Raw genomic sequence first — 25918 nt, 5'->3', positions numbered from 1 at the left:
AGACTGAGTTCTGAATAAAAGAAGAGCGTTTGTGGTTTAATGTTGCCATATCAAGACTACATACTTATTAGCATGTAAGCTTTCTCATGTTTTAGTTGAATTATTACAAATGACGTCAAATTACACACTGTGTAGTTTTGATTTGAAAGCTTTTGGAAACTTACAGGTTAAGCTGGTTCATTATTCATATAACATCGCAGGAAGTCTGGTCATCTGGCTGTAGTATTTTCACTGGGAGAACTGCTTTGTCACTCATATATATATACACCTTTCTGGGATTTCCTTACCTGTGTGATAGATCTTGAATCAAAACAAAAATATTAAAACTTATTGCACAGTCATTAATTCTGCATGAAGGGTCTGAGGGCTGATTTGTTGTGTGATTTACAGTCTGGAAAACCCCTCAGAGGGAAATCTGTGATTTATTGTTTTCAGCTATAAATACCACGATTACATTTTGTGACTTGTGACTTGCAGTTACTTCAACTTTGCAGGTTTGCAAAAAAAAAAAAAAAAAAAAAAAACCTACATAGTGTTTTGTGTGTGTATATTATGAAATAAAAAGTGGAATCAGCCATTGTGTCTCTGGGTCTTTTTCTTTTGAAGCCTCTGTTTTTACCACCACCATATTGGGGTTTTTTGGAGCTAGAAGTTATCATAGCATATAAGGATTAGATGGTGGGGGATTAAGTTGTTCAGTCGCTAGCATGCTTGGCTGGTTACTTAAGGTTAATTTCCTGTTAATTGATGCTAATTAACAAAAATACTAGGAATTTATTCACAGAAACCCCCCACAAACGTCCTGGGTGGGCAATATGATACATTATGCCATATTATTTGTCAGATAATTGTATTTAAAATGTTCCAAAATGAACCAACAGCACACACAGATGAGGCCTAGCTGATGCACCATAAAGACAAAAGTTGGGCTACCCTGATCATTGATCTTGATCTGGGTTTTGGCCTGGTGTTCTTAGCGCCAGTGAAGGGAATTCTTAATGGTTCAGCTTACCAGAAACAATTTGGAAAATTCTATGCTTCCATTTTTGTGGGAACAGTTTGGGAAAGGCCCTTTTCTCTTCCAGGATGACTGTGCCCCAGTTCACAAAATAAGTTCCATAAAGGCATGTTGGATAAGTTTAGTGTGGAAAAACTGGACTGACCTGCATAGAGCCCTGAACTCTGACCCTAAAAATGTTCTTCTGGATGAACGGGCAAAAGTTTCCACAAACGCTGCTTGAAATCTTGTGCAAAGCCTTCTCAGAATAATGGAAGCTGTTAGAGCTGCCAAGGGAGGGATCTGTTTAGAATGGGATGTCATAAAAGCTGTGGATGCAACGCATAGGTCAATCACAGGAATCACACCTGTTACCTTAAGCCTTCATAAGTTTGAAATGGTTGGGTTATTAAAAAAAATTGCCCTTTAATAGGTGAGATGGACTCAGTTGTTATAAAGGGGGGACAGTAGTTGTAAAGACCATAATAATAACTGTAAGCACTTTTATTTCTGTATTAAATTTGCACATTTTAACATGAAAGTCAATGGAGATTAACTCACTTTTGGAGTTAGCCCCAAGTGCAGGACAAGATCAACTCACAGTAGAGAAACTGCACCTTTTTATTTTAACTTTTACATTTTCAAGGCTACTTTCAGGACATACAGTAAATATTGGTCATTGCTTTTTACTTTTGACAAAAAAAAAATCAATTCAAAATGATTCAAACTCAATTATTCAACTGGATACATGGCATATATTAAAAGATCTTAAATATAGATAAAGTGCCCCCAAAGAGGGAAACTGTTATGTTGTAAGATGGTGTTAAGGAAATTGTTTAGGACCCTCATCTTTAAATTTTATTTCTTTTCATGCTGTGAGCAGCACTCTAACCCCGACCTTAACCCTAACTTTTTTTACACATCATTTAACACCATAAAATGGTAGTGTTCATTTCGAGTGTAACCACACGTTGCTTGCTTTGAGTAACAAAGAAATTTATGTTTCAAGTGTGTTTGTGTTTGTTTTGGGGTTTTTCCCCTTTTTTTGCAGTGTTTTGGGGCCTAAATAGAACATTTACATTTTCAAAGAAATCTAACATTGTTAAGATGCAAAAGTCTTCCCCCCAGCCATCATAACTCACTCCTGAAGTCAGTCTTCCACCCTTTTTTCCCCAAGACCTTTAAGAACACAAAGGTTATGGTATTAATTATCCAGTTCCAGGGGTTTTAATTAGTTACAAGTATGTTTTTGTTTTTGTTTTTTATACTTATTACATATACAGGGTCCGTTATAAAATAGTTTTTGTTGTTTTGCAGAGAGAATTCAGACTCTGAAGTCTGTTGACACTTGGTGTGTGTGTGTGTGTGTGTGTGTGTGTGTGTGTGTGCGTGTGTGCGTGCGTGCGTGCGTGTGTGTGTGTTGACATACTGAAAATGGAAAAACTGAACTGTCACACCAAATATCACCTAATATTAGCTTCATTTCATAACAAACAAAACTGTTCTCTGTTAAAAGCTTCAAACACACTCCCATATGCTTGTGTGTGTGTGTGTGTGTGTGTGTGTGTGTGATAGAGGAAGTGTCGTAACGCCTTCAGAAATGATAACTCACAGCTGCATTAGTGACTTACTGACACACACAAAGTGATAAATGCATTTAACGCACGCACACACTTGTCTCACTCATATCGTCGTCTGACGGCGAAGTGGCCATTTACATGCCAGTGTAGGTTCAGAGCGACAGTTAAGTGTTTTTAACTGATAGCTGAAATGCATTCCTGTCTGTAAACACACACACGCACACACTCACACACATCACAGAGTATCTCTGCTCTTGGCCCAGACAAGGAGAAGATTTACTCTCTGTAATTAGGTCAGAAGGTCAAAACACTGTTGGTAAATTGTAGTCTCTCCTTCTGTGTGTGTCTGTGTGTGTGTGAGAGAGAGAGAGTGTGTGTGTGTGAGAGAGAGAGTGTGTGTATGTGTGCATTCCAGGGTGTTGATTGAGGCTGTGCAGGTCCCTCATTAACAGCCATCAATCACAAATACGTCCAAATTCAAATTCCTGAGCTCGAAAGCAAAAATTAATTATTAAATATTTAATCTATGAAAGCTACATACATCCATGCTCCAGGGTAACAAGTAAGAGCATCTATTTAGTATAGCCTGGTGTGTGTGTGTGTGTGTGTGTGTGTGTGTGTGTGTGTGTGTGTGTGTGTGTGTGTGTGGACAGTGACAGAGCAGTAAGTGAAGACCTGACAGCAGAGATCAATGACTGAAAGAGAGAGCTGTAATCCACTCTCTTAAAAAGACACACAAGCTGTCACTGGTTTCTGTGTTTGCGTGTGTGTGTGTGTGTGTGTGAGTGAGTGAGTGAGTGTGTTATTCTCCCCTCTTACCTCCAGTTTTCTGGTTCTTGTAAAGCCAAAGAGGCGGATGCAGATAGATTAGGCTCTCTCACCCTCCACTTCAGCTCTATTGAAAAGTTAAAACTAAATAATCAGTTTTGCTTGACTTTATGTAACTTGCCACACTTTTCACAATAATAAGGACAGAAAACATCCAATACTCAAAGTAAGGAGCAGATCTGAACAATCCTTCTCTAAACAAAATTGTGAAATAGTAGTAGAAATGTCTGAAAGTGGATTTTACGCCACAGCTTGTACATGTCCTAGTAAAGTGTTCCTCTGCAGCACTCTGTGCAACATTAACTAAAGGTATTAACAAAACAACCACTTACTGATAAATGTCAAATGTGTTGTGTTGAAGAGATATCAGATGAAGCTGCATTAGAGCTGCGGTGTATGTTGTTACATTATTAATCTAAAACCTTAAAGGGAGGAAATGTCTTCATACTGCATACCTATATGTAAAATGTAATTTCTTGGTGGTGAAAGAGGGTAATTTAAATAAGTACCTTTAAGTGTATTGTCAGAGCATAGTGCTTTACCACATGAAAGTGTGTTGTGCATGGCTTTCTCAATATTGTCAGGATTTTTACCAGAATTGAAAGATAAAATCTTAAAATGTTATAATTGTGATGAAAAGCTGTCAAACTCCAGCGTTTGCAGATTTATACATGGGAGTAAGATGGAAAGCTTTGCTGTGTCGGGAAAAACAAGACAAGTGTGGATATGATGTGGTGTGAACTTTTTCTACTGTTTCATAAACTACATAGAATTATTCAATAGATTAAACAAAGATGAAATGGCGTGTTAGTCATTGCAGTTTCTTTGAATAAAGCTCCCAAGACACTGCGCTTTCTGCAGAAGCAGCACTTATAGTATGTATTATGTGTGGTCTGAGTGTGAGAAAATAAACCAGTGTGCTGCTGTAAGGGTCATCTGTCCCGAACAAACTGAGGGTCAAACAAGGAGAATTTATTTAGCTTCAACAGACTGAAGCTACGAAGAAAAAAAAAAAGTCTCGTTTTGTGACGACTGTTGTGCTCAGATGGAAAAATGACAGCTGGAGCCGTGAAGCCAATCCGGCAGCCTGGCAATGTTTGCAACATTTTCTGTCTGTTCAGCTAAACAACATTTTCTCTTTGGCCGTTTATCTTATGGCTGGAATTTCGTAGCGATGGATTTGATAAACACAGGCGGCCAAAACGTCTTTGACAGAACAGCATCGAGCTAGAAACCAGCTGCTGGTCTGAGAGGCCCAAGTTCACTGGAGCTTCAGATGTCATATGTAAACTCAGCAAAAGCTGGCCCTGCCAATGAGAAAGTGACATAATATAATACCAAGGGTAAAACTTTAAATCAGCACAGATTCGTGACAAGAAATGGTAAAATTTAAATGTACGTAAATAACTTTTAAATATGTTTTACTATTAAAAAGAAAAGTGAGCACAGCACGTGACTGAATGCTAAAACCATTTCAGGAAATTCAAAATGTTTCAATGAGGCAAGGACACAAATTACAAAAAGAAAACAAAAATTAAAAGTCTACGAAAACAAAAAATAGAATTCAGCTAATCGGTCAGTTTTACCAAGAGTCAGACTAGAGTGCTGTTAATCCTACAGTGCACAACACCATTAGATCATAGCATGCAGAGGACTAATACCGAAACAAGTTTTAATATATTTTCTGAACTACTTTCCTGTATATTTTGCTTTGTGCATTTTTAAAGCTTTAGGAAAAACAAATGTGCTGGATACGTCATTGTTGTTTGTCATTATCTGAAACAAGATTAAAAACCCCACAAAAAACCAAAAATATCATGAAAAAATACTTTTTTAATGACACTCATTCACTACTGTACACGGTGAATGTGAAGCCAGCAGGCTAAATTTTTAAAAACTATTTTGGAAAATCTAAATGTTAAAAAAATGAACAAGTAAACTTCTGAGTAGAACAGAACAGTGATATTTGAAAGTGACTGATTTTTAATGTGAAATATATAAGGCTTCTAATCTCCATGATGCTGCATAATTATAAATAAAGCACCTCATCAGTCATCCCCAGGAGAATTGTTGCTGTAGACAATAATTATGAGCCCTCATTTATTTAAAACAAAACAAAACAAACTTTACTGAGTGGCTACCTCCTGGAATTTAAAAAATAAAAAATAAAAAATTAAAAGGGGGGAAAAAAAGAAAAACAAATGTGCCAGAAACTGCAGTTCCTCTAATGTCCACTTGAGGCTGACTCAGAGGTGAGTTCATTCTTATAGATTCCCATATTAAAAATATCCAGATTTACAGCAGAAATAAACATTTTCACATTATAGTGCATGTACTAAAAACGATTTTTTTGGATGCGACTTGGCAGTAAATAGCAGGTGTCTATGTCTCTGCATTACACTCATATAGTTTATGAATGCAGCGTGCTAACCGAGCTCACCAAAGTTGGTAACTAACCATTTCTGTTTAATTATAGTAACCTCCTCCACCCCCTGAACCCACCCACCCCCTCCCACCCAAAAAATATGAGAATGAGGCTATAAAATGCCCCCAAACAAACGGGCAAAGCCATCATGCCTCTCACAGTCTTTATATACAGTCTGTAACTGCATTAATCATAGATTGTTTGGTTTTTTTGTTTGTTTGTTTTTTTAACCAGCTTCTCATGTGAAGGTTTACTGCATAAATTAAATAGTATTTATCATAGCAAACTCAACATCTTTGTACTAATTTGGAAGTTTTTGTGTCTTAATTATGTAAAACAGAGAAAACGTGGAAAGAGTTTCAGGCCACAAGATAAACAACCTAGAAAGAAATGTACACTTAATCATATAAAGTAGTTTATGTGAAATGGACAAAGACTCGGATAAAGGCAGGAGAGTGTGCAGGCAGTCCAACAGCGACAGACAGTAAAGTGCTTACATACAGAGAATAATAAATGAAGCTGTTTCCTCTGATTCTCACAGTCATTTACTGCATTGATTGTTTGTTGGCTGTATGGACAGCAGAGAGGCAGGCTATTGGCTCAGGTCATCACCTTATAAACACACTCAACGCCGCCTCAATACAGTCACACTGCATCTTTACCACGGATGGACGGAGGGATGGATTAATAATGAACACACACACAGACGGAGGCTAAGGGAGATCGACTGCTTTTAAGTGCTTATGATCACTATTAGCTGTGTACTCTTCAGATTTCTGTTGATTTATTTACTCATTTTTAATTGTCTCATCCCTGTTGCCTTTGCAGCAGATATCTAGATGTCATCTTCTCATATACCATTTACATTGGTCCAGTAATAGTAGTGATCCTTTAAGTTACACATTCTCAAATCAATGTAAAATGATAACTTCAGACTCTCCATGCTACAAAAAGATCTGTTGTTGAAGGAACTGAAAGCTTGAATAGGGAATGAAATCATTGAGCCTGAGGGTGGCACTAGAGGTCACTGGGTCATTATAAATACAAGAAACATTAAATCTCTGGGGAATGTGATCAGCAAATTTCCCACCAGTTCAAACATTTCATTTTAACGTTTTCCGTTTAAAAGTAGGACTTGTGGTTTTCTTTAGGGGAACAGACTGAGAGATCTCATCTTTGAGCCAGGAGCAACAGGAAAAAAAAGCAAGCTGCTTCTTCCTCTTAATGGACCCTTGTTTGGTTTACGTTTCAGCTCCATTTTTCTTATTTGATGTGCAGCCTTCCACTGTTGCTGTGAAAAAGTATTTTTAGGCCTCGATGTTAAAGCTGGCAGACAGAGCTGTAAGGCTTTTAAGCAGGTGTAAATCAGGTCTGTGTAATGTTTAACGCCCAGCAGGCTGTAATCATCACAGCTCCAGCTGACTGTGGATAAGAGCTTAATGAGTAGTTGCAGAATCTTGTTTAAAACATTTCAAATCAAATTAAGTTATTTGTCTGAGCTGCAAGTGCACAACTCGTTATCGTTTTCAGTTGCAAGGGTTCATTCTTAATAAAAGAGGCTGATACATCATCACACTTTAAATCTCCAAAAATTAAAATGTTTGGCTTTGATTTACCATAAATATCCTTATACCTCTTGTAGTTTTACAAGTACTCATTTAACCTAAACTCTGGGTATAACTATAGTGGAACCAAATCTTATTTAGCAAAAAGTCATATATTTTTAGCTTCAAAAATTAATCTGCAACTGCCAGCATCATGACAAATGCAACCCTAAACATTTGATGAAATCTCCTAAAAAAGTCCATTTTAAATCTTTGAGACTTCATGGCAAATCAGAGCAGAGATTTGTGTAGATCCTGACTTTTCTTAGTCTTTTTTTTGCAAGACTTTTTATTCACCTTGTGGCTGCAGATTGTTTTACATCATCAATCTTTTATATCGGCTACTTTGCAATTCTTTTGGAGCTTGGCAGAGCAACAGAAACATTGTCTTCCTGTCTGAATTTTAGTTTTGTATTTCCTAAGTAATTTTTTAACTTTTGCCTTTAAGTTTACATCCAGTACAGTCTAAGTTTGCATTGGTTTCCAGAGTGAATTCAGAAATTTCAGTTGTTAGTTAAAAATATTGATAGTCTCAGCTGAACTATAGTGTTTTAAATGAACTGAACTAGTTATTTTTTGGTGGAAATGTTGAACAGAACCTCAGAAAAAATTACCAAATAACCACAATATCTTGTAACGGTACAACACTCAGTCAATATAAACATTCCAAATTCACTGCTGTGTTGTCTGTTGACTAAAACTATAACTAATATCATTTATTATATTTTGATTTTGATTTTAGTTTTGCTACTACACCATAGTAAAACTCAAATAGATACAAATAGATTGTAATGGTAAAGATACAGATACGGACCACTGAGCTATGACATTATAATATGTTACAAACATTGTATTTCTTTGCCTTTTTCCTGCCATTCTTAAGTGAGGTTTGATCCATTGTCAGTTTAGAAAATGAGCAAATATCTTTGACTTGTTAGTCGCTCAAAGTAAAATAATTCAATAGATATCTAAATCTGAAGGTTGCCTTTTTCAGCTATATCAATACTATCCTGAATTAATCACAACAAGCCCTCTGTTTTCAACTCTGATCATTTGTGTTTTCCAGATCTACGATGCAGAGGGAACGTTACAGCACTTTATTGATGGTAATGATCCCAGTAAATCCAGCTGGATGAGGTATATTCGCTGTGCGAGACACTGTGGGGAGCAGAACATGATGGTTGTACAGTACAGGTAGGAGAAGGTCTTCTTTTCTCACATTTTATGTGTTTATTATCCACACTGTATACTTGCACACAAACAATTCACAATGTTACTTCTACAGTGGTTTGTTTGCATTGGGTCACTTAAAACAAAGGCAAGTTGTTCTGACTGGTTCCATGTAAAATTTGATTTGGCTATGAACACGCCTGATTGTTTAATTGCCTGGCAGTGGGCTCTAGCAGTGTATGCAAACTAAACATGTAAGAAGTAGCATTAACAATGCATAAAGTAAATTACACTCCAATTTATCATCTCATAAGGTAAGTAATCTCTTGGAAACAATTTGTGCAACGCTTTCACATGTGCAGTGGAGTAATGTGAAATAGCAACTTCTTTAGCATGCTAGCAAGGAAATGTTCACATATGGTGAAGGAACAATAAGCTAATTTCATGCTAGGTTTGATAAAACAAGCAAGTTCAACATATGCAGCCTCCACCAACCTTTTTTTTAAAAAAATTAACACTTCAAGAAACACTTTGTTGACCTTATGTGTTGAAGTAAACAAGCTTTGCTAAACACACCACTTTGAGTTTTCCTTTCCTTTTTTAAAACAGATTTCTTAATTATGTTGGAGGGGTAGTTTTTTAGCTCATGAAATGCTATAGCCTCACAGGAAAGGCACGTTATAAATTTTATAGAGCATACTCATTGCCTTATATGCAACTACCTCGACAATGATAGATAGAGGTTTTCTTGTACAATAAGTAGCTGTATTTTTCATATATTCTGTAAAATATGCTGTTAATGTTCACACAGTTGTCAAGTTTTAAAAACAGGAATTATAATAATCTATAATGGAGTCTTTTCAGATTGAGATATCAGTACTTTTACTAAAGGAAGAGATAAAAATATCTTCTCAACCACCAGTCGCTGTTAGCTAGAAAAATCACACAGATAACTAGAGCATTAATTCTTTTTTCTTTAGTTACAAAAAACAAAAAATAATGATAACATTTCTTCAACTAGGCCAAGAGTAGCATTATACCGGAGAGAAACTTGAAATAATGGCACTACAAATGGCATGTTTTAGACTCATTTATTTGTGATGTGGTTTGAGTGATTGAGTTAGTTTGTTTGGTCTTTGACTTTGCCAGCTTTTCTGAAAGTAAGTGTATGCCACTGCAATACAGTTTTTAAAAGTATCTTAATAAGAATGAAGACTAGTTTATTCATCTGAAATCAGAAGGGTTTGCAGTGCAGTTGCAGTGGCATAAAATTGTATCCAGGTAAGGCAGTAAGCCACATACTACTTCATGTGCCATTTTTTTACAGTTATAAAATGTGCTGTCATGATATGGCAATCGTGTTAGTGTGCACATTGTACCTTGGGGGTTTGTAGAGGAAGAGTTATGCACATTTTGTCCTTTAAACAAAATGTTTGCATTATTTCATGATGCAAATAATTAGATTTCTGATGGATGGTTGTGTGGTGTGGTATAGTATGGTAAATGGATAAATCTCTGCATTTCTATTAAGCTTGTGTGATGATGGTGCATTAAGGACAGGATAAACAAATTTAAATAATTTGGAGGGAGATTCCCTCTGTCCCAAATCTTATAAAGTCTTCACCAATTTGATGAGGGTCCATTACTTCTTATCAGAAAGTTGAATCTGTTCATCTGGACATAGTGTTTTCAGTGGGAGAAAACTGTCACTCATCCAAGTGGCAGTCCAAGAGACCTATTACGTAAAATTTTGTAGTGATAACAGTAAGAAGGTCCTACTATAGTCAAGTCTTATCACTTGGTAGTCTTTCGGTAATGGCATCAGGCATTTATTTTGGACAGTCATTTTAAAACCCCATGACCAAGTGAACGAGGAACAAACTAGAACGTCAGTGGTTGGACATAAAAACGACATGTAAAGGATAAATGGTTTTAATCTCACAAAAACAGCTCCCAATGTTTGGTATCTTAATTGGCAAAAATATTGGTATTATTGGTATTGATGAGTCATGGGGCAACACCAAAGTAAATATATAAAAAAATTTCATAAAATACTACAACTTTCTTCTTCTTTGGATTTACGCACATGTTCCCGGATCCACTTGTTTCTTTCTTCCTCGTGTGTTTTCTGTAGCTCGTACATTTGTCTTTGGTCTTGAATAAATGGCTTGAGCTCATTCATTTCTTTTTCTTGTCTCTTCTTTAGTTGGTCAAAGTCATTCTGATATGCCTTGTTCTGGCACAGTTGTTGAATCATGTAGCTACTGTATTCCTGTTGGTTTAGCTTCATATTCTCAATTTCCCTTTCACACTCTGCTACTGCAGCTTTTAAGTCAGTGGCGTATCTCTGTCTAAATTCATTGAACTCCTCTGCTTGCTTTCTGGCTTCCTCTTGATTTTTTCCCCTCATTTCCTCGACTTGCTTTTGTAGGTTTTGTTGCAGTTCTCTCCATTCTTTTTTCTCTTGTTCTTCTCGAAGTTGATCTTGTTCTTTTTTTTGGAGGTCATGTTCTGTTTTTTCCTGCTCATATTCTTCACAGAGTTTTTTAGATTGTGTTTGCTCCTCCGATCTCTGTTGGCATCCTCTAAAGTGTGTTTCCTGCCACTGTTGTTGTACTTTCCTCCAAGCCTCTCTTGCTTTTTCATTTTCTTTTGAACTCTGTACCCATATTTGACCCTTAATTGTCTTTTTTAATGATCCAGACTTAATTTCCTTCTCTTTTTCTTTCCATTGCTTTTGCTGAATTTCATACCTCTGTTTCCTTTCCCTTTCCTTTTGGGCCCTTTCCTCATCCACCCTTTTTTTCTCCTCCTCTCTCTTAATGAATTCCTTTTTTTCTTCTAATGCTTTTTCTGTTAAAGCTCTTACCTGTTCAGTTTTTTGCCTCATCTCTTTGATTTCCTCTTCATGTTGTCTTTGAAGGTCTCTCTTATATCTCTGCATTTCTTCTTCCTTCTTCATAATCTTATCCATTTCCTTCTGAATTGTTGCCTCTGCCTCTTTGAACATCTCTGAGGTGTAATAGCCACCGCCATTTTTCCTTACTCTTGACTCGATCTTGGTCAGCAGCTCACGTACTTGAAAACGGCTGTGATCATTGTTATTTAAGACATGGTATTGTCCTCCACAATCAGTTAACAGTTTTTTGACAAAGTCTTCACTGTTTTCGTTGAGGTAACTTTCAATTGTTTGGTTTTTAAGATCATCTCCTCTGGTAAATATGACAATGATGAAGTCATTGCAGTTCTTGCCAAAAATGTTTTTAATGAGCTCCACAGTTTGTTTTTCTTCCTCTGTAAAGTGACCGATCGGCAGGACGAGTAAGAACACATGAGGTCCAGGAGCCACCATTGTGATGCATTTGACAAGTTCCTGTTTAACTTCATCACTGGATAGAGCTGTGTCAAATAAACCAGGCGTGTCAACCACGATGACAGGATGCCCTTCAATTTCCGCTGTTTGTTTTTGGCAGAGCCTGGTCACTGATTTCATACTGGCCTTCGAATGAAAGCACTTTTTGCCCAAAATAGTGTTTGCAGTGGCACTCTTTCCACTTCCAGTTTTCCCAATCATCACAATCCTGAGTTGATCCAGGCTCTGTGATGTGTGAGGAGCCTCTTCCAGTTGTGATGTACATTCTGCACTGTTGTGCATACAAGGTTTTGCAATGGTTTCCTTTTTGAAACTTTTGGAAACCATTTTTATCTCTTCCACAGCATCCAGTAGCTGGGGGATCTGCTGTCTGTTGTTGACATTGAGGACAAGATATCGGACACTAAAACTCCGACAGAGCTCTTCGATCTCTTTGTTTCCTTTTAAAAAGTTAACAACATCTGGGTGTGTAGGATTGGTCTCCACAGTAAAAAGAATTATTGTAAAGTCTTTGACTTGAGAGCTTAGTATATTTTTGATGGTCTCCAACTCGCCCTTGTCTTCATCGGTAAGGGGATCCAAAGGTAGCACCAGGATAAAAGCATGGACACCCTCAGGATCACAGAGAGAAATGCTCTTGAAGGCTTCCCTCATCGCGTCTTCCTGAGATTTTCCAAATAGAACCGGTAGCTCCACCATTGAAATCAGTCGACCATAAACTTCTGCCTGATGTTTAACATACTCTAATGAATTCAACTTTCTTTCTCCCAGGATGGCATTAGCAGTTGAAGTTTTTCCAACTCCAAATCTCCCACACAGTACCAAGTTTAAAGAAGGTTTTACATTTAAACTTTGAGGCTCTTTCACACCAACTTGAGGTCTTTCACACAGTTTCAAATTTGAAAGAGGTTTTGTATTTGAAGACTCTGGTTCTTCCATACCAGCTCGAGGTCTCTCACTCATTCCTAAATTCAAAGGAAGTTTTGGTTTTGGATGCTCAGGTTCTTCAACAACAAAGCTCCCACATTGTACTGAGTTTAAAGGAGGTTTTAGATGTGGCCTTTGAGGTTGTTCAACACCAACTTGAGGTCTCTTACTTAGTCCTAAATTCACAAGAGATTTTGGTTTTGGATGCTCAGGTTCCATCCCAACAACAGATCTCTCACACAGTGCCGAATTAAGTGGAAGCCTTGATTTTGGACTTTCAAGTGCTTCAGTTGGATCAGGGTTTTCAGAAAAATTTAGATGTCCGCCCCTGTTTTCAGTCACAATTTCATTCATCATTTCCATCATGGTTTCCTGATCAAAGTCAAGACACTCTTTTTTGTCAGAGTTTAACTTATGCAGTCTTTGTCCGCACTCTTGAATAATTTGTTCTACTGCAGTATTCTTTTCTTCATCCTTTTGTGTTATGATGACCATTGAGTATTTAAGCGCATGTGGACCAAACAAACTCAAGATGAACTTCAGCCTTTGTCTGTTTTCCTCTGTGAAATCTGAAGGCTTCACTAACAGGAGGAAAACATTTGGCCCAGGGGGGACACGGGCCACACACATCTTCATCTCGTGTCTGACTTTTTCCACAGGAACACTGAAGATGTCGGAGGTTTTCACTACGGTTATGGGTATTTTCCTCCACTGTCCTTGGGCAATAGATTTCTTGGATATTGTTATATCACGAGAATCATTTTTCCCTGTGATCAAGTTGCTTAAAGTTATCTTTTCAAATTGACTTTTTCCAAATATCACAATCCTGAGTTCAGATGCTGTTGAAGACACAAGAGACATTAAATAATTAAATATTGCATTGCTTCAGTTTTCTTTTCTTTTATATTTTTTATGTCTTTGAGTTATTGCAAATTTTAACAGTTTTTCACTGAATTACACTTTTCATATTCCCAGTACATCACTATCTGACAAATATTCAAAATCGTATGCGTTACTAAAATTCTTAGATGCCAAACTCGAGTATCATAAATTTCTACATTTACTTAAAGCATATTGTCATATGCATTTGTTTAATAAAGCGAAGTTTGTACATTTTTTTGCACACTTACCAGTTCCATATGCTGATGCTGCCATAATCTTACTTTGTTTCAGCAGCAGAATATGTAGTTACCTAAAAACAAATGTGTAGAGTAAATGAGGATGTGTAAATGAAGGTTTTAGGTTTAATTCTAAAACCCAAAAAACTAATATTTCATTTCTATGTTAATGTTTTTCTTTTTGATGTACCTTTTTGGCTTATAGATTAGAAAAAAGTCTCAATGTGTTAGAAAAATTGAGTAAATTACAGTATCCAGGCATATTATTGTAAAGTTGACTAGCAGAAAGGGTGTGGTAGGAAAAGGTGCACGCGCAACAGGGATGACTGACCTTTGGTGGCTTTCTGGCTAGCTGAATGTCTGTGACATTCAGTAGCACCTTATTGTTTTAATATAAGGGCGACCGTGGCTCAGGGGATTGGGAAGCACATCTGTAACCAGAAGGTTGCCGATCCCCGGCCTCTCTGTCCTGGTCGTTGTGTCCTTGGGCAAGACACTTCACCTACCGCTTACTGGTGTTGGCCAGAGGGGCCGATGGCGCGATATGGCAGCCTCGCTTCTGTCAGTCTGCCCCAGGGCAGCTGTGGCTACAACTGTAGCTTGCCTCCACCAGTGTGTGAATGTGAGAGTGAATGAATAGTGGCATTGTAAAGCGCTTTGGATGCCTTGAAAAGCGCTATATAAATCCAATCTATTATTATTATTATTATTATTATTATTATTATTAATAATACAAAATAGGGGGGGGGGAGACTAGACTGCACCTATACTACATTTGAAGTCTGCACCTTTGATACAAGTTGAATGGAGACTCTGTGAGGACTCATCTTGCTGCTATGTCATCTTAAATTCATCAACTCTAAAGGTGAAGGTGATCAAATCACACAAAATTTACAATTTTCTCACTAAGTAATCTATTTTGTGAGATTATTTGTGAGTGCTAATTGAGGATGCGGTTTGGGGTAAGTCTCAGAGTAGATTGAGGAAGGAAAGAACACACCCATCAACCCACCCACACAGACACACGCATCCCTGTTGAAATCACCCTCAACGCACATGACTGCAGTTGCTTGCTTCCTATTTTCTACTGTTTTACTGTACATCGTGACCTTTGTAAAAAAGACTCCAGCTTGTGATACTATTGGACTTTTCTTATTCAGACTCATTACAGAATGATTATTTTCTCTTATTTTGTTACCTTTATAATACTGCATTTAAGTAAAATTGAGTGGATGAGACATTGGAGATCTCAGCCTCTTTGACACAGGCCACTCTTGAACCAGAGACTGTGTCCGAAGCATCTTTCGACAGCAAAGGAGAAAAAGAACTAGATTGTTGCTCTGAGATCCACTGGTTCATATGAAAGTACAATTTGCATTTCACTTGGAATTTAAGGTCTTAGAATTTGTAAGAAGATGGAATTATATCCATTTTCATACATAGTCCCCCATTTCCAGAGGCTCAAACAGTTTCCTGGTCAGATGAGACTTGTTCTCTCATTATTTTGTAACAAATGATGCAAATAAAACCCTCCATATGATTAGGTTGAAAAGCAAAAATAATCCCTTTAGAAAGCTAGCAAAAATGTAAAGAATGACCAAATTGATTGCCGGGGAGAAGGCCGCTCAATCAAACTGGCCCCTCCACTGTATCAAAGTATAAGAAAAAATCCTGATATTTAAAATTATGTCAGTTTGTCCATTTCATTTTGAGCCTCTGAAAATGGGGGACTATATTTAAAAACAACAACAACAAAACCCTGCTGTAATTTACAAGCTGCAGATGCAATACTTTTAGTTAAACTCCTCAAATTAAAGCTGAAAGTCTGCATTTCAATCACATTTTCAGAATCATCAGAATCCTTTATTAATCCCTAAGGAAATGATGTGGGTTACAGTTGCTCCAAGACAGTAACAGTATCAGACTAAACTAATTAAATAATACAATATGTTAATAGTTTACAAATTTAAGAAATTGCACTAATATATACAAATTGCTCAATTATAAATATCAAGAATATTGACAAAGAATTTTACAGACGTGAGACTATTACAGTGGTGAATATATATGGTTGACAAAGGAGCTTGCAAAGAAAAGCGTCTGGACTTCTTTAAGTTGCTTGAAGACGTTTCACCTCTCATCCGAGAAGCTTCTTCAGTTCTAAGGTCAAATGGTGGAGAGTCCCAGATATAAACCTAGTGGGAGTAACCCCCCACAGAGGGACAAAAGGACCCCCTGATGATCCTCTAGTCGCCTGAGCCAAGGTGTGAAACTGGGCGTGGGTCCCAATCAGCCAGAGTTTCGGGTGTGTTCATTGTGAAACCTGGCCCCAGGTCTGCACACTGGCCCCAGATCTGCACACTGTTAGACCTCTGCCTCACCACTACATATTTCAAGTACAACGAAGGCTTTTACAGACAAAAACATGGCTGTGCCATGGGCTCCCCCGTGTCACCTATTGTAGCCAACCTTTACATGGAGGAAGTGGAAAGGAAGGCTCTTGGCTCTTTCAAAGGAAGAGTACCCAGCCACTGGTACAGATATGTGGACGACACCTGGGTCAAAATCAAGACACAAGAAGTGGAATCCTTCACTGCGCACATTAACGCTGTGGATAAAAACATCAAGTTCACCAGGGAAGACACAAAGGACAACTGTTTGCCGTTCCTGGACTGCGCTGTGCACATTGAAGAGAACGGCAAACTCAGCATCGAAGTTTACCGGAAGCCCACACACACGGACCAGTACCTCCTGTTTGACTCCCATCACCCTTTGGAACACAAACTTGGAGTAATTAGGACCCTACACCACCGGGCAGAACATGTTCCCTCTAAGCCTGAAGGAAAAAAGAAGGAACACACACATGTAAAGGAAGCACTCAAAATGTGCGGCTATCCTAAATGGGCATTCTTAAAGTCAGCAAAGAGGCAGAGAAAAGAAGACCAGACACCGGCGAGGGAGGATAAGAAGGACAGACGCAACAACATTGTCATCCCCTATGTAGCCGGTGTATCAGAGAAACTCAGGAGAGTTTTCTCCAAGCATGACATCCCAGTGTATTTCAGACCCACCAACACGCTCAGACAGAAACTGGTTCACCCGAAAGACAAAACGCCAAAACACAAACTTAACAATGTGGTGTGTGCTGTACAGTGCAGCGAGGAATGCTCAGACCTCTACATTGGAGAGACCAAACAGCCACTTCACAAGCGCATGACACAACACAGAAGAGCCACCTCCACAGGACAAGACTCAGCAGTCCATCTGCATCTTAAGGATAAAGGACACTCTTTCGAGGATGCCAATGTTCACATTTTGGACAGAGAGGACAGATGGTTTGAAAGAGGAGTGAAAGAAGCCATCTATGTCCACTGTGAGCGACCATCATTGAACAGAGGCGGGGGTTTACGACACCAACTCTCTGCCATCTATAATCCAGTTTTGAGATCCCTTCCCAGACGCCTTAACGCCCACTCACATCCTGGGCCATCTGATCTCAGGAATTCGCATGATAAGGTGGGGCCAGGTTTTACAATGAACACACCCGAAACTCTGGCTGATTGGGACCCACACCCAGTTTCACACCTTGGCTCAGGCGACTAGAGGATCATCAGGGGGTCCTTTTGTCCCTCTGTGGGGGGTTACTCCCACTAGGTTTATATCTGGGACTCTCCACCATTTGACCTTAGAACTGAAGAAGCTTCTCGGATGAGAGGTGAAACGTCTTCAAGCAACTTAAAGAAGTCCAGACGCTTTTCTTTGCAAGCTCCTTTGACTACGATGACCTGGATGACTGAGAACCTTCACAGACATATATGGTTGACATTTGACTCTAACCTGTGAACTTTGTCATTTGCTATTTTACTGTAGAGCGTGTGCAAAAAGGGTGTAAATATTACAGTGTTTACAGTGCATTAGATGGAGGAGTTGTACAGGGAGATGTCCATGGACAGGATTTCCTGTGTCGTTCAGTGGTGCTTTTTGGTAATCTCATTTTGACTGTTTAACTTAAAATGAACTGTGGTGGTGTATAGAGGCAAAAATACAAGAAAGTCTAAATGTCACTGTAGTTGTAGAATTTTGAAACCCAGAAACGTCTTGGGATTTATACATAAAAATAGAAATCTTAGACCTTATTCATCTGTTATGCCTGCTTTTTGATCATAAAATCCCCAAACTCAAAATGTTTTTGCTAAATAAGTCTCCAATATTTGATAGATGATTCAAAATAAACTTTCCCTTTCGCTTCTTCTCAGTCAGGCACACTTAAATAGGAGGATTGGTTTTGGAGGATTATTTTTTATTCTTTGTATTTATTGTTTTCTGGTTGATTGTCTATTTGGTATATGTTTTAAAAATACTGAATTGAAAGTTTTAATATCCAGAATAAAAATAATATTACCTTTAGCCTACTTATTATACTTTCTTCTCATACATGTTTGTTAATGAAAATATACAGCACTTCAGTATTTCTTAGCCTAACGTTCTGCAATGTCTTGTGCACTGAATCCCTTAATATCCTTGATAAGTTTAGTCATATTGTACAAACACTGAATTTGCTTACTATATTGTTAAATTTTCTTTCTTTTTTCTTTCTTTGTTTACTCACCAGATGTATGTGTCAGTCTTCCTCAGAGTTCTTAAATGTTAAAAACAAGCCACGCAAAAAACGAATCACTTTTTTCAGAATCAAAAGGTAGAACTTTGTTAAGGCAGGAATTTCCAAACTAAAAGAAAAAACCTCAGTCCCGACTGCTGTTACCGTTCCCTTATTCCTGTGCTGTCAGCTAGTTTTGGTTGAAGTGGAAATGAAACCCTGTCTGTGCAAAACCCTGCCCTTTAGATATTCCAAGAAGGTTGTCTAAGGTCAATTAATTTAAGTGTGGGTCTGTTACACCCCGGCCTAGGCAACTGGCGTGCAACACAGAAAAAATAAAAATAAGGGAGAAAAAAACAAAACAAAAAAACTACTACGGGTCTCCACAAAAAAAAATCCCAAAACGAAAGTATCGACAACTATTTACATCAAAGCAAAACAAGACATTTATTTACATCAAAACACCAAACTATTTACAACCGGGGGGGAAGATCACGAACATGACAAACTGAAACACAGGGCTTAAATACATAGAGGGAGCAATCAGGGAATGGACAACAGGAGGGAAACACAGCTGGGGCAAATCAGAACTGACGAGACAAGGAAGCGTAATCCGAACACACTGAGATAAGACAGACTTTCAAAGTAAAGCAGGAAACACATAACAGTCACGCCTAAAACAAAACACTGACAACACCGAATCGTAACAGTTCCCCCCACCCAAAAATCAAACATTTAAAACATGTAACCCCAAAGAAAATGTTTGATTCATGCCCAGCGCATACGGCACCGGCTGCTGTTCTGCAGGCGACGCTGATGGCTGGACAGGCCCCTTGGATCCTCCAGTGGAAACGGAAGGCTGGAGCGGTCCCTCGGACCCTCCAGCGAAGGCAGACGAAGGCTGGAGCGGTCCCTCGGACCCTCCAGCGAAGACGACGAAGGCTGAAGCGGTCCCTCGGACCCTCCAGCGAATGGACGAGCCCCCATTATGTTATACCCCGGCCTAGGCAACCGGCGTGCAACACAGAAAAAATAAAAATAAGGGAGAAAAAACAAAACAAAAAAACTACTACGGGTCTCCACAAAAAAAATCCCAAAACGAAAGTATCGACAACTATTTACATCAAAGCAAAACAAGACATTTATTTACATCAAAACACCAAACTATTTACAACCGGGGGGGAAGATCACGAACATGACAAACTGAAACACAGGGCTTAAATACATAGAGGGAGCAATCAGGGAATGGACAACAGGAGGGAAACACAGCTGGGGCAAATCAGAACTGACGAGACAAGGAAGTGTAAACTGAACACACTGAGATAAGACAGACTTTCAAAGTAAAGCAGGAAACACATAACAGTCACGCCTAACACAAAACACTGACAACACCGAATCGTAACAGGGTCTTTTAATGATCTTGGAAGATAAAATAAGTAAATAAAAAAAATCTTTCATTAAATAATATAAGTTAGGGCTGTTCGATGTCGGACTCTGTAGTTTTCTCTGGTCCCCTCCCCCCCCCAATCAGACCAGGAGTGACATGTTTAGCCGCATGTTCTCCTTAAATTGCTGGCTTTCTGAGTGGTGTCCCAGAAACGATGTGGGCTTCATAGATAATTGGCAAACCTTCTGGAGGAAACCTGGTCTTGTTAGGAGAGACGGCATCCATCCCACTTTGGATGGAGCAGCTCTCATTTCTAGAAATATGGACAAATTTATTAAACCCCCTAAAATATGACTATCCAGAGTTGGGACCAGGAAGCAGAGTTGCAGTCTTACACGCCTCTCTGCAGCTTCTCTCCTCCTGCTACCCCCCCCAAAAACCCATCTCCATAGAGACTGTGTCAGCTCCCAAAAAGACAAAAAACAAACTAAAAACCAGCAACAAATAACTTAAACATAAACAATTACAAAGAAAGAACAATACAGTATCCACACCTGAACCAAAGAGTAAAACAGTGAAATGTGGATTATTAAATATTAGGTCTCTCTCCTCCAAGTCTCTGTTAGTACATGACTTAATAATTGATCAACAAATTGATTTACTCTGCCTTACAGAAACCTGGTTGCAGCAGGATGATTATGTTAGTTTAAATGAATCAACACCCCCGAGTCATTCTAACTACCAGAAATCTCGAAGCACAGGCCGAGGGGGTGGTGTGGCAGCAATTTTTCACACCAGCCTATTAATTAATGAAAGACCAAGACAGACTTTTAATTCATTTGAAAGCCTGATGCTTAACATTGTCCACCCCAGCTGTGAAACTCAGAAACCAGTACTTGTTATCATCTATCGTCCACCTGGGCCTTACACAGAGTTTCTGTCTGATTTCTCAGACTTTTTATCTGATTTAGTGCTCAGCTCAGATAAAATAATTATTGTGGGTGATTTTAACATCCATGTAGATGCTAAAAATGACAGCCTCAACATGGCATTTAGTCTGTTATTAGACTCAATTGGTTTCTCTCAAAATGTAAAAGAGCCCACCCACCACTTTAATCACACTCTAGATCTTGTTTTAACATATGGCATAGAAACTGAACATTTAACAGTGTTTCCTGAAAACCCTCTCCTGTCTGATCATTTCCTGATAACATTTACATTTACAATAATTGATTACACAGCAGTGGAGAGTAGACTTTATCAAAGTAGATGTCTTTCTGAAAGCGCTGTAACTAAGTTTAAGAATATAATCCACCCACTGTTATTATCTTCAATGCCCTGTACCAACACAGAGCAGAGCAGCTATCTGAACGCTACCCCAACAGAGGTCGATTATCTTGTTAATAATTTTACCTCCTCACTATGTACGACTCTGGATACTGTAGCTCCTGTGAAAACTAAGGTCTCAAATCAGAAGTACCTGACTCCGTGGTATAATTCTCAAACACGTACCCTAAAGCAGATGACTCGTAATCTGGAGAGGAAATGGCGTGTTACAAATCTAGAGGATCATCATTTAGCCTGGAGAAATAGTTTGCTGCTTTATAAGAAAGCCCTCCGCAAAGCCAGAACATCTTACTATTCATCACTGATTGAAGAAAATAAGAACAACCCCAGGTTTCTCTTCAGCTCTGTAGCCAGGCTGACAAAAGAGCTCTTTTGAGCCAACCATCCCTTTAACGTTAACTAGTAATGACTTCATGAACTTCTTCACAAATAAAATTTTTATCATTAGAGAAAAAATTACCAATAATCATCCCACAGATGTAATATTATCTACAGCTACTCTTAGTACCATTGATGTTAAGTTACTCTTTTTCTCCAATTGATCTTTCTGAGTTAACTTCAATAATTACTTCCTCCAAACCATCAACGTGTCTTTTAGACCCCATTCCTACAAAACTGCTCAAAGAAGTCCTGCCATTAATTAATTCTTCGATCTTAAATATGATCAACCTATCTCTAATGATCGGCTATGTACCACAGGCCTTCAAGCTGGCTGTAGTTAAACCTTTACTCAAAAAGCATCTCTAGACCCAGCAGTCTTAGCTAATTATAGGCCAATCTCCAACCTTCCTTTCATATCAAACATCCTTGAAAGAGTAGTTGTCAAACAGCTAACAGATCATCTGCAGAGGAATGGTTTATTTGAAGAGTTTCAGTCAGGTTTCAGAGCTCATCACAGCACAAAAACAGCTTTAGTGAAGGTTACAAATGATCTTCTTATGGCCTCTGACAGTGAACTCATCTCTGTGCTTGTCCTGCTAGACCTTAGTGCAGCATTCGATACTGTCGACCATAATATCCTATTAGAGCGATTAGAGCATGCTGTAGGTATTACAGGTACTGCACTGCAGTGGTTTGTATCATATCTATCTAATAGACTCCAATTTGTGCATGTAAATGGAGAGTCCTCTTCACACACTGAGGTTAATTATGGAGTTCCACAGGGTTCAGTGCTAGGACCAATTCTGTTTACATTATACATGCTTCCCTTAGGCAGCATCATTAGAAGACATAGAATACATTTTCACTGCTATGCTGATGACACCCAGCTCTATCTGTCCATGAAGCCAGATAACACACACCAATTAGTTAAACTGCAGGAATGTCTTAAAGACATAAAGACCTGGATGGCCGCTAACTTTCTGCTTCTTAATTCAGATAAAACTGAGGTTATTGTACTCGGCCCTGAAAATCTTAGAAATATGGTATCTAACCAGATTCTTACTCTGGATGGCATTACCTTGGCCTCCAGTAATGCTGTGAGGAACCTTGGAGTCATTTTTGACCAGGACATGTCCTTCAACGCACATATTAAACAAATATGTAAGACTGCGTTCTTCCATTTGCGCAACATCTCTAAAATTAGAAATATCCTGTCTCAGAGTGACGCTGAAAAACTAGTTCATGCATTTATTACTTCCAGGCTGGACTACTGTAATTCATTATTATCAGGATGTCCAAAAAACTCACTGAAAAGTCTTCAGCTAATCCAAAATGCTGCAGCAAGAGTACTGACAGGGACTAGAAAGAGAGAGCATATTTCTCCTGTTTTGGCTTCCCTTCATTGGCTTCCTGTTAAATCCAGAATTGAATTCAAAATCCTGCTCCTCACATACAAGGTCTTAAATAATCAGGCCCCATCTTATCTTAATGACCTTGTAGTACCATATCACCCTATTAGAGCACTTCACTCTCGCACTGCAGGCCTACTTGTTGTTCCTAGAGTGTTTAAAAGTAGAATGGGAGGGAGAGCCTTCAGTTTTCAGGCCCCTCTTCTGTGGAACCAGCTTCCAGTTTGGATTCGGGAGACAGACACTATCTCTACTTTTAAGATTAGGCTTAAAACTTTCCTTTTTGCTAAAGCATATAGTTAGGGCTGGATCAGGTGACCCTGAATCCTCCCTTAGTTATGCTGCAATAGACGTAGGCTGCCGGAGGATTCCCATGATGTATTGAGTTTTTCCTTTCCAGTCACCTTTCTCACTCACTATGTATTAACAGACCTCTCTGCATTGAATCATATCTGCTATTAACCTCTGTCTCTCTTCCACAGCATGTCTTTTATCCTGTCTTCCTTCTCTCACCCCAACCGGTCGCAGCATATGGCCCCGCCCCTCCCTGAGCCTGGTTCTGCCGGAGGTTTCTTCCTGTTAAAAGGGAGTTTTTCCTTCCCACTGTCGCCAAAGTGCTTGCTCATAGGGGGTCATATGATTGTTGGGTTTTTCTCTGTATCTATGAAGCGCCTTGAGGCGACTTTTGTTGTGATTTGGCGCTATATAAATAAAATTGAATTGAATTGAATTCGATATGACAATATATGTTGGATGATGATATGAAAACATCTATCGTTTCATATTATACACTGTTGTTTGTTTCGTGGTGTCGCAAAATAAGCTGTTTACAGCAATATTTTTTTGTCGTTTTGATGATCACTGTAATGGCTATATTAATTTCTTAAAGTTCTCTTTTCCTCCTAGATTTAAAATAACCACACTACAGACAGACAAGCGACTGTTTTCACGCTTTGGTTCGTTAGCAACAACGACAGTAACCTCATCGTGTGCCTCCGCCAATTGTTTATTTTCCACATAAACCTTTCACAATAAAGCTCAAGATTCTTTTGAGACTTTTCAAAATAAACTGAAATGATGACAATATACATTATTCTCAAACATCAAATTTCAGAATATGCATCAAACAAATGACCTCAAATAAAAACATGAATTTACTATAAATGGCGATTGCAGTCACCACATGGATGCAGGCACAGAGAATACCAGCATGGCCAGTGAAGATGAGGCATAACCAGGTAGCTCCAAACAGAAGGACCAGTCAAAACAAATCGAGGACCTTATTTCTAAACGAGGGGCTACCTCTGTAGCATGGACATGGTTTGGTTATGAAAAGTCTGACACGGACCAGAAAACTGTACTATGCAAATTATGCCACGACAACCCTCTTCTATCACCTACACAAGAATCACGTGAAAGAATATGGAGAGAGTTTGTGGATGACAAGCAAAAAAGAGCCATCAGGTGCTCAAAATAAACCTTAGACTCAAACATTAGAGTAGGCTTGTCCCCAGAGCACGCTGTGTAATAAACACTCACAAAGAAAACGTCAGCGTTACAACTTATGTCTAAAAATGTATAGCTTCATGCATCGGTTAAAACACTCGACTCCAGGTACACAACACCCAGCCAGGGATAATATTTATATGGGGATATAAGATTCTGGTCATATTGGACAGCCCTAATATAGGTGGTTCATATCGAGCAGTTAAGCCTTTCAGGCTCAAATTAAGTTTTTGTTGCTAATGCACAACCAAGTCCTGCAGTGGCAGTGGTACTTCTGAGTAAAAAAAATTCATAAAATATGTATGTGGGGTAATCAGGTTGTTAGTTTTTAACTGTTGCAAATTGGCAACGCCTGCCTCGAGAGGGTTAAGTAATCTCTTGATAATAACACTTGTTATTGAAATAATTACTAACAATCCACTTACAATTACAGCAATATATACAAAAACTCTTTGGTTCTCTGAGATTTCTGAACAGCTTGTGTTTCTAAGATTTATATTAAATGAAAATAGGTCTACTGACCTTTTCTTTTATAAAAAAAGTTTTTCTGTGGCTAGTTTCAGTTCTGAAATTTGCCAGATTTGCAGAACTGAAAACTCAGTTTCAGTTTAGTTTCAGTTCTCAGCTTTCCTTTAATTCTTTATTGAAAGTTGTGCAGTTGTAACACTTAATGATGAAACACTGAAATGGCCTGAGATGTTATTAACTAGTTTTTCATCTATTTGTGGGTACTGATTTACCTAAAGTTTCATTCAAAAGCTTACAGTGGGGTAAAAAAGTATTTAGTCAGCCACCGATTGTGCAAGTTCCCCCACTTAAAATGATGACAGAGGTCAGTAATTTGCACCAGAGGTACACTTCAACTGTGAGAGACAGAATGTGAAAAAAAAATCCATGAATTCACATGGTAGGATTTGTAAAGAATTTATTCGTAAATTAGGGTGGAAAATAAGTATTTGGTCACCTCAAACAAGGAAAATCTCTGGCTCTCACAGACCTGTAACGTCTTCTGTAAGAAGCTTTTCTGTCCCCCACTCGTTACCTGTATGAATGGCACCTGTTTGAACTCATCATCTGTATAAAAGACACCTGTCCACAGCCTCAAACAGTCAGACTCCAAACTCCGCCATGGCCAAGACCAAAGAGCTTTCGAAGGACACCAGGAAAAGTATTGTAGACCTGCACCAGACTGGGAAGAGTGAATCTACAATAGGCAAGCAGCTTGGTGTGAAAAAATCAACTGTGGGAGCAATCATCAGAAAATGGAAG

General features: G+C 38.5%; 2 protein-coding genes across 4 annotated transcripts in view; one reads left to right on the top strand and one right to left on the bottom strand.

Annotated features, from left to right (window-relative positions):
• The window catches only part of prdm6 (PR domain containing 6), a 140502-nt gene that overhangs the window by 27513 nt on the left and 87071 nt on the right, over positions 1 to 25918 (top strand). For all 3 annotated transcript variants that reach the window (XR_005698672.1, XM_040050606.1, XM_040050607.1), the window contains exon 5: positions 8501 to 8628. Coding sequence is in view for 2 of the 3 variants with exons in the window: in XM_040050606.1 (XP_039906540.1) it covers positions 8501 to 8628 (128 nt within the window). In the remaining variant the exon portion in view is untranslated. The remainder of the gene's footprint in view (positions 1 to 8500; positions 8629 to 25918) is intronic.
• LOC120745597 lies at positions 9399 to 18929 on the bottom strand. The gene is made up of 3 exons (XM_040050594.1): positions 18632 to 18929; positions 14035 to 14096; positions 9399 to 13743 (listed from the first exon to the last, which is right to left on the bottom strand). The coding sequence occupies exons 2-3, from the start codon at positions 14057 to 14059 to the stop codon at positions 10649 to 10651; spliced, it is 3120 nt and encodes a 1039-aa protein (XP_039906528.1). The 5' UTR covers positions 14060 to 14096; positions 18632 to 18929; the 3' UTR covers positions 9399 to 10648.

This window comes from Simochromis diagramma, unplaced genomic scaffold, assembly GCF_900408965.1.
Source record: "Simochromis diagramma unplaced genomic scaffold, fSimDia1.1 OVJJ01000131.1, whole genome shotgun sequence".
NCBI classification, from domain to species: domain Eukaryota; kingdom Metazoa; phylum Chordata; class Actinopteri; order Cichliformes; family Cichlidae; genus Simochromis; species Simochromis diagramma.
This window is presented reverse-complemented; position numbering and strand designations above follow the sequence as displayed.